Source organism: Mustela nivalis (genome assembly GCF_964662115.1).
Source record: "Mustela nivalis genome assembly, chromosome: 9".
Taxonomy (NCBI): domain Eukaryota; kingdom Metazoa; phylum Chordata; class Mammalia; order Carnivora; family Mustelidae; genus Mustela; species Mustela nivalis.
In genome coordinates, this window is record NC_139028.1 from 62,015,442 (window position 1) to 62,030,705 (window position 15,264).

The following is a 15,264-nucleotide window of genomic DNA, read 5'->3' on the forward strand; positions in this document are numbered from 1 at the left end:
CCCCCGGTCCAACCCTCCTGCCTTCTTCTGCCTCCCAGATCTATTACCATGGAGAACCCATCAGCGTTAACGTCCACGTCACCAACAACACCAACAAGACAGTAAAGAAGATTAAGATCTCGGGTATCCAGGGCAGAGGGCCAACCCAAGGGGCGGGCAAAAGGGACTCCTCCCAAGGGTTGGGGGTAGCTGAAGGCTCTCCCCTTGTTAACAGCCTTGTAGAGAACTACCAGCCTGTGGGGAAGCCCAGGGCCTCCTCTAAGCCAAAGGGGAAGGCTTTTGAGGCTAGTAATGCAGGCTGCTCATTGGCCAGGTAATAAGTTTACTGTGTAAGCTGCCTACTCTTAGGTTCCCTGGGTTCTCAGCAGAGCTGTCCCCAAGGGAGGGTTTTGATGATGGGAGGGAAGGGTGCCTTTGGGCTATGCTTCGGGTATAGACGGGGTGGTCTCTTGCAGGATCCCCTGGTGCACTCCAGGGATGAACATCCCCAAGTCGAGGGAGCCTGGGATGCCTGGGAGCGGCAGCCCTGGCTCACACCACCTTGTCTCCCTCTTCCTCCCAGTGCGCCAGTACGCGGACATCTGCCTTTTTAACACAGCCCAGTACAAGTGCCCCGTGGCCATGGAAGAGGCCGAGTAAGTGAGCACAAGCCCAGCCTTGGATGTGTGGGGCTGGGCAGGGAAGTGGGAAGTCCTGGCTGCAGGGACAGGGGCACATGGTTTTTTCCCACCTGCCAGAGGGCTGGGCCTTGGACTTCAGCCACTCATGATACATGATCCCAAACAGCCTTTTAGAAAACACCTACTTGATTTTAGCTACAAGAAAATGCATACTACAGTCAAGGGAAAGATCTGCTCAAACTAGAATGACAAAATGAGAGCTATTGAATTGAAGGGGACCGGGGCTGTAATTACACTGTACCGGAAACCTAGATTAAAGGGCAGACTTTGCTCTGAGCTTCCTGGCAGCCAGGGCAAAGAGGGTAAGGCACTAGGTACATAGCTTTTCTTGTCTGATGAAAGACTAATCCAGCTCATTGGGTAAAATGGTTGTATGTGGAAAGGTTGAGAATAATTATATATAAAAAATTTAGGTTTGAGGGGCAGCTACTATGGTTGGGCGTGGAGTTTTGTCTCAAGCTTGTTAACAACTCAGGCAAGGGGAGAGCTCTCCAGTGAAACGTCTTTTCTCACCTGAAGGAAGTAGATGCTCCCATTAGAAGACACACCTGGTTTTTGGTTTTTCCTGGCCCTGCCTCCCTTTGGGAGGCAAGTGCATTAAGTGTAATTTTTCGTGTACATGTGTGTTTATGGACAAATCTAGCCCTCAGTATTTTGGAAAGTTACAAACGTGTTTTTAATGCTACTCTGTGGTCTCTGAGTTGTTATAACTGGGCTATGGGGGTAACGGATGGGGTGTGTTTCCATACCTGCCTCCCTTCTTCCCAGTGACACCGTGGCTCCCAGTTCAACCTTTTGCAAGGTCTACACACTGACCCCATTCCTGGCCAACAACCGAGAGAAGCGGGGCCTCGCTCTGGATGGAAAGCTCAAGCATGAAGACACGAACTTGGCCTCCAGCACTCTGTGAGAATCCACCTTCCCTCTTCCCTGCCCCCCTCCCCGGGGGTCCACAGCCTTCTTTCCCACCAGTGCCTGTCCATGCTGTGGTCTTCCTTTCCCCAAGCATGGTCCCTGGCCCCATCCTCAGGAGCTTGAGCTGTAGGGGAAACTGTCCCCTTACTCCCATCCCTATCCAGGGCTGCCCCAGAGAGCCAAATGGGCCCCTAGACCAAGCTCCCTCTGTCAGTGCTGGGATCTGCTGGCTTCCCAAAGGAGGGCAACCCAGAGAGGCTTCCTGCAGGAGGCAGCAGCTCCTGACCTAGTGTCTTGAGTCAGGTGGGGTATGTCCCTGAGGCAGAGCAAGGCTGGAAGGAAAGGAGTGGCTTCGGTGGGAGAGGATGGATCAGGAGGTGAGTGGGGAGTCTGGGGAGATGTGGACAGTGAGCTAGGCTAAGGGGTCCCTGGGCCACGTGATCACTCTTGTCTCATGGGCATAACTGACTTGGAGGCTGCCCTGCTCTCATGGAGACCTGGGGTATAGGGAACTCATCTCACCCTACCCACTGAGGTCTGACCCTTCTGCGGGCTCTGGCCTGCCTCTGCTGCACCCCTGCCCTGGACTCCCAACGTGGACCCTGTGCTCCAGCCACACAGCTGGTCACACGCGTGCTAGCCGCTCACCTCCAAGCCTTTGCCCTCTTCTTCCACCCTGACCCAAATCCTACCAGTCATCAAGACTTGGTGGAGGGACCACCTCCTGCTGGGTCTTCCCCAGTACCTCCTCCCCTGCCTTGCCAACCTCCCTCCCTCTCTCTGAACTCCCTGTCTAGCCCTTTGTGCCCCATGGGTTGCTCAGTAGTGGGAGAGAAACATCCATCCACCCAAGGGTAGTAGGAGCCCCCCCTCCGCATGCTGCTGGGACTCAGACCGAGGGAGGAATGGGGCTTATCAAGTGTGCCCGAGGAGTGAATTTCACGGCCAGATAGGGGGCCCAGGGATCCAGGTTCCCCCCAACTCAGGGCAAAGCTTCCCTTTCTTATATACTGGGCTCTGCACATGGTGGCTAAGTTACCCAAGAGAGGGACAGATGGCAACTGCCCCCACTGCACCCCACTCTTGCCATGTCTCTTCTCCCCAGAGATCATTGGTGAACCTGTTTCCCTGTGTCACCTTGCAGGTTGAGGGAAGGAGCCAACCGGGAAATCCTGGGCATCATTGTTTCCTACAAAGTGAAAGTGAAGCTCGTGGTATCACGGGGCGGGTGAGTGTTCTAGCCCAGCCCAAGACTCCCTAAGTGTATAACGGGGTGTCCCAGATCACCTGCAGCTCACTGCCCCATCTGTCTGATAGCTGCATCCACCGAGAGGGTAAACCAAGCTTGAAGACTTCCTGTTCCTTCTCTTCCACCTTCATGCCTCCCTTTTCCTCCTCCTCTCCCCCACTTCCCTCACCCACATCAGAGGCTTTTGACCCTTCCCCTGCCCTTTCCATGTCTCTCTCTCCCTCTTCCCCCTTCTTCCTCCCTATCCCTGTCTGGACATACAGGGCTGTTGTGGGGGAAGCTTCTTCAAAGTCTGTGCTGTGGGGTCTCCAGAGGGTTCTATTCCCTCACTATGTCTTGGGGCCCAGCACCCACCCCTGCTCATGTCCACGCTGATTTGCTAAGGAAATGGTTAAAGGGGCTCAGAACCCAGCGCTGGATTAGGGATGTTCGGACTCTCCCATTTTACAGATGGGGAAGCAGAGGCCCAAACCATTCTCCAGACATTTCCTGAAATGTCCTCCCCAACCTTCAGGTCACAGGCTGGGCACTGGGGTCACTGCAGTGGGCCAGACATATTCCTGCCCTGGAGCATGGTCTGTGCCCCACCTCAAAAGGGGGGAGCTCAGATAGAACAACTTTTCCCCACAGATGGGGCCTGCATTGTCCTAAACCTAGAATTCTGAATCTGGGCTTTTCGTCTGACTCATAAATTTCTATGAAAAGATTTACAAGCTAATAGCATTAGACGTTAGAGTCATGCCCTGTGTAGATGGCTTTCTCTAATACTGACCGCATGTTCTAGGACATCTCAGAATTGCAAATCCCAAATCCTGGGTTCTTTGACTCTCCACAACTTCCTTGAGGAATCCTCGGTGAATCCCAAATTGATTTTTCCTGCTGTCAGAGAGGCCTCCGTAGGGCAGGCTGCACAGGGGTTGGCTATCATTTCTCCTTTGCCGAGGGGGATTCTGGGGACTCAGTGAGTCCTGGGATTTCGGTACCGTCCCCCCCCCCCGCAAGGCTAATGCCATTTCTGTGTATCTCTGAATGAGAGGTCACAGCTGCAGAGCGGTGGGTGGGAGGGAGTGCGTCTCAGGGTCTACCCTACCCCGGAGGGCAGCAAGGTGGTGAATGAACGTGCTTTCTGTTTTCTTCCTCTCTGAACTCTCTCCTGAACACCTCTCCCGCCTCCTCTGACCCACCCAGCCTGTTGGGAGACCTTGCATCCAGGTAAAGCCCCTCCCTTCAACCTGACCCACGCACCTTCCTGGAGGATCCAGAGACCCCTGGGCTGACCATCCGGAACTGTAGGGCACTGGGTTGGGAGGAGTCTTAGCACTCACTTTCGATGGCCAGGCTCGAGCAAAAGTGCTAGGACTAGAATCCTCTCCAGAGGGACTAGGGAGATTCAGTTTCTGCTTTAAAACAACCTTGCCCTGTTCTTCCATCCCTGCCAAGTGAAAGGAACCTTTGCAGATAGCAAAGTCAGCTTCCTGGATCTGGGGCAATAGACTCCCGGCCCCCATCACACAGTCTGATGTTTTGGAGAAATGCAGGCTTTATGGCTTCCAGACTTGTACCCTAATGAGAATTAACTGCTGGCCATGTGGAGAGGGAGACCTAGGGAGAGGTCCTGCGGTCCTGATCTTGTACACAAGGTTCATTGTAGCACCTGGATCCTTACACCTTCCAAAAAAGGCATGTGCCCCACATGCAGTGGTTTTGCCTCATCTTGTCACCAGATGGCAGTAGTGCTCACCCCCAAGAAATCAGGCTCTTTGGCGAGGTGAAATTAATTCATTTGAGTTCAGTTCAATATAATTCAGTAAAGATTTCTGGAATCCAGATTTATGTCCAGCCTTGTGCTACAATTCTGGGGCCCCAGGGAAGAATCAGACCTATCCCGCCCTTGATTACTCATGGTGTGCTGGAAGGTTAATGTTCAGATTTTTCCATCCAATCACTGTATGGCTTTCACAAAGGTTGGCAAAAAGCATTCCTCCCTTCTGTTAGTTCACTCTTCCAAGTGAACCTGGAAAAGCAATCCGCTTGGCAAGCAAAAAGAAAAAAAAGGAGCCAAATTGTTTCAATAATCTGTGAATCCTTATGGCCCCATGGAGGGGAAGTAAAGCTTGAATCAGGCAGGTGTAAGTTTCACAGTTCAATCAAACCTTTTACCTACATCATCTCCTAGAAGTTCTCGTGGTTCTAGAAGTTAAGCATTGTTATTCCCATTTTCCAGATGAGCTCAGTGAGACCTGAAGATATAAAAGTGTCCCCCGAGACACTGCTGGGGCCTGAGAATGGACCTTTCTGGTTGTACAGCCTCTGTCCCTTCCTGCTCTGTTCCCCTCTCCCTCCCTGCCACCTGGGCCCCAGGCAGAAAGGTCAGTAAGATGAGGTTGTGCCTGAACATGGTCACAGTTGACAGGTGACACCAGCCTGCCTGAGCTGAGAGGAGGCACTTTTGTGGCTGCTTCTCTAGGAGTAGAGAGCAGAGGTTGGGTAAGAATGTGAATTATGCGGTCAGATTCCTCTCTCTCACTTCCAAAAAAAAAAAAAAGAAAGAAAGAAAGAAAGAAGAGGAATCCTGTCTCTCATTTCCCATTAATAGCTGTGTGGTCTTGTGTGATATATTTTTCCTCCTTGTGCCTCAGTTTCCTATTCTGTACCTATGGTACAATAATGGGACTGTTGTGGAGATTAAATGAACTACTTAACATCCTTGGCACAAAGTCAGTACCATGTGTTTGCTCTTGTTATTATTTTGCTTGTCAGGGCCCAGCAGAGGGAAGTCTGGGTCAGAAGCACTGGCCTGTGTCAGCACATCCCCCGTTCTTCCACCCCCACCCCCCACCCATACCCTCCATCCCTACAGGGCTTCAAGGAAGGCTCAGTGCACGATATCGGTAGCCCTGGGCCCAGACAACCTGAATTTGACTAAACTCACCTCAGCAGTACGTCATCCAGGTGGCAGGGCCCCGGAGTACTTTTACTAGAGCCTCCTGGAGATGTTGGGAGGTGGGACTGAGTAGGGGGGAGAGGGAAGGGCAGGAGGGCAGTGTTAGGGAAGGCTGGGCTGGCCGCAGCAATCTGAGGCCTTCGGGGTCCTCGAGCGCCTCTGGAGTCACCCAGGGACCAATGTGTACATGGCCCTGGGCAGTCCTTTCCCCACCCCCTTGCCTCGTCTCAGCTCATGAGAACCCAGGGATCCTTATCAGGAAAAGGGAGGTTTCCATTTCTTTTTGGAGGCAGCAGAAAAGGTCTTCTAATTCAACTTCTAGAGGAAGTAAGCTTCAGAGAATGAGAGAACTGGGGTCTGAGTCTGGATTCCCTGCCTCAACTGAGAGCTACCTCCTCCAACCATAAACCCCTCCCCAGGCCTCAGACTGGTAGGGCATTGAGTCTTCTAGCCTGAGACTGACCTTGAGGCTCACTGGGTCCGGGTCTTCTTTCAGTGACGTGGCCGTAGAACTGCCCTTCACCCTAATGCACCCCAAGCCCAAAGAGGAACCCCCACATCGTGAAGGTAAGCAGGATCTACGGATCACTGGAATGGGGGTTTCCTGGTTGCCCAACCCATTCTCCACCAGCTACTGTCTCTCCCCATCACCCCATCTAACTGTGGGTTAGCCTGCAGGCCAGGGTCACCCTTTTTCCTCACCCTCCCCGGGATTTTTTGTGAGGCCTACACTCCTCTATTTGCATCTGACTCCCCTAAGAAGCAGAGGTCTGACTCCTTTCTCCATGGGGAGGGAGGCTGGGAGCTTTCTTGGAGCTCTTCAGGCCGTTTTTGGAGCTCTTATCTTGCATCCAGGCATTGGGAAGGGGCTGCGCAGATTAAGATGGTCCCTGAACATATCTTAGTGATTTTTCGAAGTGATACCAGATTGGTCATATTTCTGTAAATCTAAGACTGTTTAAGTTGAAAGGGGCAACACTATAGTCTGAACCACAAAGAAAGAAAAATGTTCCCACAATTAAACTGTGAAATGCCATTGGTTGTAAAATACACCCTGAGTTCAGAGATGTGCAGATGCGCAGGTGTGGGGGGAAAGTAATGGTTGTCTTAACACTAAATGCAAGTCATGTATTTAAGAAAATAATCTAAGTCATGCAGAACACATGCCAAAGAGCAGGGTCCAGAGGTTTTTCTGTCCTGGCGCTGCTAGGGGCCTCTGGGGCCTCCTTGGACCCTCCCTGGACTCTCCTTCCTGCCATTAGGATGATTGGGGGGTGTTTTCCAGACCAGGGACCAACACTTCTTCCCCACCTCCCTTCTTTCTTAGCCCTCCCCACCTTAGCTTGGTTGCCTTAGGGTGGGGATCTGTGCCTGTTTGCCCCGTGCCCCCTGCCCTGCCCACTAACCCAAGGGCCTCTGCCCACCCTGTGTTTAGTTCCAGAGAACGAAGCGCCAGTAGATACCAATCTCATAGAACTTGACACAAAGTAAGCCAAACCCTGCCCGCAGACGTCGCAGGGGTGGGGGGGGGGGCATGCCTGGGGTGGAGGCGGGGCAATGGGGTCATTTGCATATATGCTTATTAACCCCTGAAGAACAGCCGGTCTAACCCCATGTGCTGAGAGCTGCTTCTGCTCGCCTCTTCAGCAACCCGCTTGCCTGCATGTGACTTGAAGGACCCTCCGTGCCTGTTCCTCTTCCTCCTGCCTTGGTGGGGTCTGTCTTCCTCCCTCATCCTTGCACGTCCGTCAATCCCGTTCGTCCGCCTGCAGCGCCTGCTCGGCTCTCACAGGGCTGATTGGGTTCGGGGGCCCTGGGTCTGGCTCTCCAGCCTTGCCCGCACCCAGCCAGTGGAATCAGGCTGTGGGGTGGGGAAGGTTTGGGGAGCTCTTGTTGCTTCTGACTCCTGAGGACAGATGCGGATTTTCCTGCTGTCAAAGGCCATCGCCTCACCGGACAGTGGCCAGAGGGGGAGGACCTGGGCGGACTTCCTGAACCACCTCCAGAGCCAAGCAGCTTTCTCTCCAGCTCCAAATCCACCCTTTCATTGTCTCCCAGGAGATATTTGGGGGTGTGGGGTCTCAAGTCATGCCTTGAGGATGTCTCACGGGGCTGGCTGAATTCTGTGGGGTGGGGGACTTGGTGGGCTTAACTCTACATGTTACGTGATAGAACAGAACTCACTGTTCTTAGAAGCAGCCTTCGTCCCCAAAGCCCACTCAGGTGCCCCCTTTCCCCACCTACCCTTCTTCTAACCCCACAATTTAGATTTGCTACCCTCAGACCCCCTCCTATCCAAGATCACTCAGGGTAGAGTGGGCTGACAGCTCCCTGGAGAAAGGGCGTTTTGTGGTTTTCTCTTCCACCAAGCCAAGCCCACACGGTGCTGTGCAGAAACAAGAATTCTTCCTGAGGGTAGTTCTTTTGGTGGGTGGTATGGTTTCTTGGGCCGGTTCTGGGGGATTCGAAATATGCTGGTGGCCTGGTCTCTCTGGGTAGGACTAAGTTTTCCCTCTGGCCCCAGCCTAGCTACACTGCACCTTCATCCCTCTTTGATACCTCCCCCACTCCCAGATCCTTCAGAACCGGGTCACTGTCCAGTCCTGGTTACTTTCCAGGCTGGTCACTTTTCAGCCCTTAGGCATGAGAATTGAACTCATGCATCCCTCTGGGATTTCCACAACTAGCTGGAGCCCGGATGCGACCAGTCCCACTGTCTCCAGAGGGCATCTAGACATGCCAGCCTGGAAGGCCTTTCTGTCCACAGGCTGCCCCAGGGACTGGCCTCTGAGTCCCCTCTGAGCCTCTGGGGTTGCCTGCTTCCCTGCCTGGCAAACAGGCCCCATTTTCCTTGTCTTTCCCACCAGCGATGACGACATCGTGTTTGAGGACTTTGCCCGCCAGAGACTGAAAGGCATGAAGGACGACAAGGAGGAGGAAGAGGATGGTACTGGCTCGCCACAGCTCAACGACAGATAGACTGGGGCCGGCCCTTCCTCCGGGCAGCTCCAGGTCCGCGTTCATGCACTAGGATGCTTATTCGTCTTCTTCCTGTCCTTGTTACCCCTCCCCCTTGTCCTTCTAGTTCCTTCCGGGGACGGGGCTGCCCAGCGGTCTTCCAGGTCACCGTGGTGAACCTCTGGCCTCAGGATTGGCCCCACGCCAACAGGATCACGAGGACCACCTTCCCCCGTCACCCCACTCATGGGTCACCCCTCCAGCCTCTTCTCTTTTCCTGCTGACCCCCAGGAAGGCCATCAGGCTCTGGCCTTGGGATTTTACTTGGGATGAGGAGGAGAACAGGGAGGGTGGGGCAGAGAGCTCGAGACACGGGAGAGGATGCCTGTGGCCCCAGGTGGCTGGCGCAGCTCTGGCAGCTAAAAGATGACCATGCTGAGGGCCTCCCTCTTCTGGCCATGAGAGGCACACCTGTGGATTGATTCTCAATACTTTTTACAGTCCGGACCCACCAAACACCTCTCCCCTTCCACCCCTCCGTCCTCATCCTGTGTCCCCCTGTGTCTCACAGTGACATTGGTGAAGGTTCACAGACCCCAGAAGTAGAGAAAAGCCACTGGACTGACCTTCTTACCAGCAGTTACCTAGTCTAAGGCAAGCTGTGTGAACTAGCCCAAGTCTAATTCAGTCCTCTCAGGATGTGACGTCCTAGCTACCTTGTACCTTATGCGTGTGTCATATCTATACACATGCACAGAGGGAGAAGGGAGGAGTCTTCGCAAAGCACCAACAGGCCGCATAGTGAGGCCAAGCTCCTGGGGGCTTTTCCAGAAGGATGGCTCCGAGAGATGGGGGTTAGGGGCAGGAAGATGAGTATCTGCTCAATTCCCTCCTTTGTAGACTTAAGAGCAATTAGTGATCCCACAGGAAGTAAGGCTGGAGGTCCAGATGGGGCTGGGGACACTGGTCCAGTCCCCTACTACCTCCCTTCACAGCCCTCCAGGGCTGAGCTGGGCTGGCCCTGCAGGGTGGGAGAGTGTGCTTGGGGGTCATCACGCCCACAGTCAAAGGGCCTCCTGCCCCAGGAGGTGGCGTGGTCCATCAAGATGTCCTCCCCTAGAAGGAAGGGGGCTGCTGGGTAGCAAGGAACCCTTCATTTCATTGGGGATTTAATGATCCCCCAGTAGGTCCTGGTGTCATGGATGCTTGGTACCCACTGGCTGGGGTTGATGTGATTGGGACTTGGGACAGGGCAAGGCAGATGATGAGGCAGAAAGTGATAAAAGGTATTCGTTCTTGTCTGGTCTTTGATGCCCACTTACTGTGTGACCTTGGACAAGTTTCTTTCTCTCTCTGGGCCTCAGTTCTTCACCTAGAAGACTGAAGGATTTGACCAGACTCTGGTCTCCAAGGGAGACCCCAACTCTGGCCTCGAAGAATTTGTAAACCTTAGAGCTTCTGGTATGATGGGTGGAACCATCCAGACCACTGACTCTGGTCTCTCTGCCTCCAGAGATGATTCAGGGCCCCAGAATTGGCAGGGCCCTGGAGATCTCCTAGCCCATCCATTCCCATGCCCCTCTTGGGCCACTGGAGGGTCGTCTGATGTTAAGCTGTGGCCATAGCTAGCATGAGCTGCTTGGCCCTAAGGCCCAGTATTAAAGATGACAAAGCTTAGATTTGTTTATGATAGGGCCTTGGGTACCTCACAGCTCCCTGTGGCTGCAGACCCCCTAAGGCTCACCGTATACACAAGCAAATATATTTCTTAGCAGGGTGAGGGGAATGTCTCCTCCATCCCTGCTCCCTTTTATCTGTTCCCATGCTTGCCTGGAAAAGGAGACAACAAAAATGTTATTATGGGGACCCTTTTCAGGGCAGCCCCTCCTGGGGTGGGCTGGGTAACCATTCTCCACGGCAAGAGTGCCCAGTTCACAAGCCCAGCTCAGCACCCTGGCCCTTACCCTTCTGAATCTCATGAAGTTGCAATTCTAGGGAGCCCTACCCCACGGCAGGCCAAGTCAGCTTGCAGCGGCCACGATCTTCTGGCCAGTTCTGGGGTCCTAGCTGTGGGTACCCCAGGCATCCAGCCCCTACCAGAACTTGCTGGCAGTTTGCACCTCCTTGGACAGTTGAAGAGTTGATGAAGGGCTGGAATCCATGCCAAACATATGCTCTCCTGTGTCTTCCTCTGGGAACTTTGAGGCTGGTACGAGGATTTGAGGGGATCACTCCCCTACCGACTGGCCTCTTCCTCCATCCCTCAGCTGTGCTCACAGATTTGTCACTCGGGTTTCTGGAGCTTCTTCACCTCAACATCCACACTCCCCCTTTCGGATTTGTCCATGTATGACTGATTCCCCCAGCTGCAGGAAGTACCATACTCCCATCTAGACCTTTACTCTTTGGGCCCAAGGCTGCAGAAGGGCGGCCCCTGTCCTCAGGAAGCTCATGGTCAGGTGAAAGTTCTAGGGGGAAGCAATGGGGGCCATTGGAGTCAGGGGTCCTTGGCTGCTGCTAGTCCATATAGTGCCTTGATGTGAAGTAGAAACAGTCCCCTTCGAGGTGGGTTCCGTCCATTTGAATGCTCAGCTTTGAGAATGGCGCATAGGCTGGAGTTCAGCCCCACTCGCCCCAGCTGGGTGCAACACAGGCTGGAGTGTTTCCTTGGGTCACTTCCTGAGAGAAAGCATCTTTCAAAGCTTCTGGTTGGCTCCAGACCCCACAGTGTTGGCTCTGTGCTGACCCCAGGGCTCCGCAGTGGTACCTCCCAGTGCCCCTTGTGGGTGGCATAGAGAGAGCAGTCTGGGCAGGAAGGAGAGGCCTGGCGCTGGGGGAAAATCTACAGGCGGAGGCAAGCTGGGCTCCCTCAGCTTTCCGACCACGAGAAGGGTGAAGTCCTGTGAAGAGAAGGGCTGAATTATTTGGTCAGCCTCCATAGGCATACCAGGTGGGGGGTGGGGTTGCTTCAGCTGCTTGGCTTGTCCCTGACAAGCTGGTTCCCACATGGTGCTGTGAAAAGCATGCTGGCCTGGAAGCCCACGGTGTCTCCAGCTCAGTTGTCACCAACCAGCTGAGTAGCCTTGAGCAAGTCTCTCACCCTCTTGGGCTCAGTTTCCCTAACTAGAAAATGAGACTATAATCCCTTCCCCAGCTGATGTAAGGGATCTGAAGCCCAGAAGAGACAAGAGTCAGCTCTGTAGCTCCGAGTCACACAGGAAGATTGCTGCGGGCTGTGTCCTCCCACCGGTCTTCATCTCTTGCCCCCTTCTCCCTTAGGCAGACATCAACCCGGAGGAGATGCAGTTAGCTTGGCTTTGGTGACCTAGCTCAGAGAGAAATGTGGACACTGCTCAGGAATGCCTTGCCCACAGATAGTGGTCCCAGCAATCATGACAGAGAGACAAGCCATGGATATTGCGAGTGATTGGGCTTGGGCAGGGGGCATCCTGGACCCTTCCAGGCCTGGTGGACCCCCATCTCCCGTCTTTCAGTTCCCACAGAGGACAGGAAGCCTTGGCTCTGATCCCAGATGAGGGAGAGCCACCCACTTCCAGGCCCAGGGAGGGCTGAACTATCATTCCATCAAAGAACCCCAAGACTGAGGTGGAACAGAAATTGCCCTTCAAAGTAGAAGCCCTCCCCCACCCCTCCCCCTGCAATCCAGGATCGAGCACAGCTGCTGAGGCTCCTTCGTGATACCTGGAAGGGATTCAGGTCCAGGGGAAACCCAGGCCCATTCCCCTGAGAGCTGAGTCCCTGTGGACCCATTCACTCCCCATGGTTACAGCCTCTCACAAATGCAGCCTTTCCTGCCAGTGACTGGGGACTGGACATTCTCCATCCATCCCAGAGGAAGGCATTGGCCCCAATCTTGTATTATAGGGTCTCATGGGCACAGGCTTATGTTCTAATTTTTTTTCTTTTTAAAGTAAAAAAGGACCAAAATAGACCCTCCGACCCTCATGCATAAGGCTGTGTCGAGCAGTCTGATGGCATTTTGCCATCCTGGTCCAGGGAGGTCCATCACTTCTGTCCCCCATCCAAGGCTGAAATGGCCTACCTGTGGGGCAGGATCCCCACCTCTTCCACTCCTCTACATAGTGGCTTCAACGAGAGGCCAACAAAGGGGGAGCACCCTCCCACCCCAGCACTCTCTCCAAAAGGGCAATCAAAGCACAGGTCCCCAGGACCCATGACCTATAGACACTCTGATGCAGTGGTTTTTCAAACCAGGTGCTGTGGAACCCCTGGAGTTCCACAGAGCTTCGCCAGGGGCTGCTAACAGTGGGACAGTGGGGGTGGAGGCAAAGGCTCAGTCTCCAGCTCTCCCCAATCCCCACTTCTACCAGGACAACTCTGCTTTTTTCTGTCTTGCCTCTTGAGGTTCCACCTTCAAACTTTTGAAGAAAAGCTTCTTCAAACCACCATTCTGAGGTTTGATCTTCAACCAGCAAGCACAGGTTCTCTTCCTGCTTTTCATGTTGGAATGGCTTTAGCATTCCAGTACAAGTGGCTTGTACTGGAACTTGGGTTGCAGACCCAAGTCCAAGTATTTGCTTACACAAATACACATACTTGTTTGATGGTTTTGTATCTCACCCACCATGGAAGCTTCCCTGGCCTGGGTTTGGTTTGGTCTTACCTTGGTATCAGCCATGCAGAGTGGGGGACAACAGAGCAAGGAAATAGGCCCAGCCCCCACCTCACGACTTCTGTCTGCACCCCACTTCCCTGGCCCAGGCCTGGCCTATGGGACACATGATGGGAGAAGGAGAAACTAGTCTCAGGTTCCTTTTTACATACAGCCAGATGGATGGATGTCTGGGTTCTCACATAAGAAAACTGAGGGAGGACATTATACAGAAGTCCCTCCATGAGGACACGACAGGGTCCCTCCAGAGACCTTTAAAGCAGCCAGTTTCCCTTGAGAAATTCTACTAGGCTTCCACTTCCACATCTGTGGACAAGCAAATATGTGGGCAACAGGAAGGTTCTGGAAGAGATGTTGGTCCTCCACCCACAGTCTCTGCCAACCTGTCCATCTGTCCAGGCCCCCCTACCAGGGCTAGCTGAGGGGTGGCACATTGGTGAGACCCGGACTAGCCCTTGACACAGAATCCTGCCTGGGGCTCTCACTGAGAGCATTCTAGGTGAAAATGCGGGTCTCAGGGCCCAGCAGATCATGTGGCATGGGAGAAAGAGAGTTCTATGTTCAGTCTGAGGTATCCCACTGACCTCAGTTTCCCCAGTATGTAAGATGGGGCTTGTGCCGGGCTCTGACCACCTCGCAGATTACTGAAAAGGAAGGTCATGGGGGGTATGATAGGTGATGTCCTATGAGAGGTGGGAGCCGCACAAACTCGGGGTGTGGTCATGGCCTGCACCGCAGAGCAGCAGAGCACTTGAGGGAATGAGTATGGGATAATGCCATCTTCCCATACTCTTGCACTTCCCAGACTCTACTCTGATTCCCATCTCTGCTCAGCGCTAAGGTCCAGCCACAGATGCTATGGGAGATTCCTCCTCTTCCTACCGGATGGGAGCCAGCATTCAGCCTGGCTGAATGTGGATCCTGGACGCAGGGAGTGACAGGTGGCTGGGACAGGTCTCCAGGTCTGTAGCCCTTCTGTTAAGTGATTATTTTGTGACACCCTCTTTCCTGGGCCACCTGCCAGGTTTATCTGTTGTACCTGTGGCATTCCTTATTATGTCAGATAAGTTATTACAGTTTATTCAACTCTAACAGGACAAATGAACAAGAGAACCATAAATAGGAGACCATTAAAGGTCTATTGTGACAGATGCTCCACGTGCATTCATTTCTGTCTCATCAGCTTATGGCAAGACCTAGATCAGCAAATCCTGTCCCTACTGCCTTGGAATGTTGGACAGCACCCGTGACTGGGTCAGGTGTTGTCTTCCTTTCTCTGTGGCCCCAACTCCAATCTAGTCTCTGCACCCTCTCTGGAAACTAACAAAGAGATCCTCCCCTCCCCATCAGTTACCAGTCTTCTGGCCCTGGGGATGTTGCCAAAACTCTCAGACATCACTGGATCCCATGACCCATGATTTGCTGCTCAGGTTAAAGCCATCCCATCTTCTCTTTGGCACCACCAACCACTCCAGCTGGAATCCTGCCCCAGTCTCAGCCCTGGGTCTTATTCAGTACTTATCTCCTGTTCCGTGGGTCTCCCCAAAGTCACTTTACTTTCCTATGACTTACCCAATGCCTGTTCCAAAAGAACACATGGGAAGTATGGGGATATATGTGAGGAAGATTAGAAGTTCTAAATGATAATGTGTTGCGTTAACACAAAAGGGGGATGCCAATGAATGTGAGATGGCTTTCCTGGAAAACTGATTATGTATGAAAAAGAATTTGTTTTTACATTCCTCTAAAATATGTGACTTAGATCAAAGATTGCCCTCCTGGTTGAGAAGGTAGTCTCTTTCCTCTGATGCTCCCTTTGGACCAGAGAGGGTGGTGGGAAGATGCTGACATTTGAATCAGGAGG

General features: G+C 53.2%; 1 protein-coding gene across 17 annotated transcripts in view; it reads left to right on the forward strand.

The window, feature by feature from the left end:
* ARRB1 (arrestin beta 1) overlaps nt 1-14,551 on the forward strand; it is a 73,567-nt gene extending 59,016 nt beyond the window's left edge. For 9 of the 17 annotated variants that reach the window (XM_082747212.1, XM_082747206.1, XM_082747216.1 and 6 more), the window contains 8 exons: nt 39-123; nt 563-635; nt 1,449-1,586; nt 2,740-2,823; nt 4,033-4,056; nt 6,285-6,355; nt 7,224-7,275; nt 8,656-14,551. In XM_082747212.1, coding sequence (XP_082603338.1) covers nt 39-123; nt 563-635; nt 1,449-1,586; nt 2,740-2,823; nt 4,033-4,056; nt 6,285-6,355; nt 7,224-7,275; nt 8,656-8,767 — 639 coding nt within the window. In that variant the 3' untranslated portion in view covers nt 8,768-14,551. The remainder of the gene's footprint in view (nt 1-38; nt 124-562; nt 636-1,448; nt 1,587-2,739; nt 2,824-4,032; nt 4,057-6,284; nt 6,356-7,223; nt 7,276-8,655) is intronic. The other 8 variants (XM_082747217.1, XM_082747208.1, XM_082747205.1 and 5 more) reach the window with 1 other exon arrangement.
* Nucleotides 14,552-15,264: the final 713 nt, after the last annotated feature.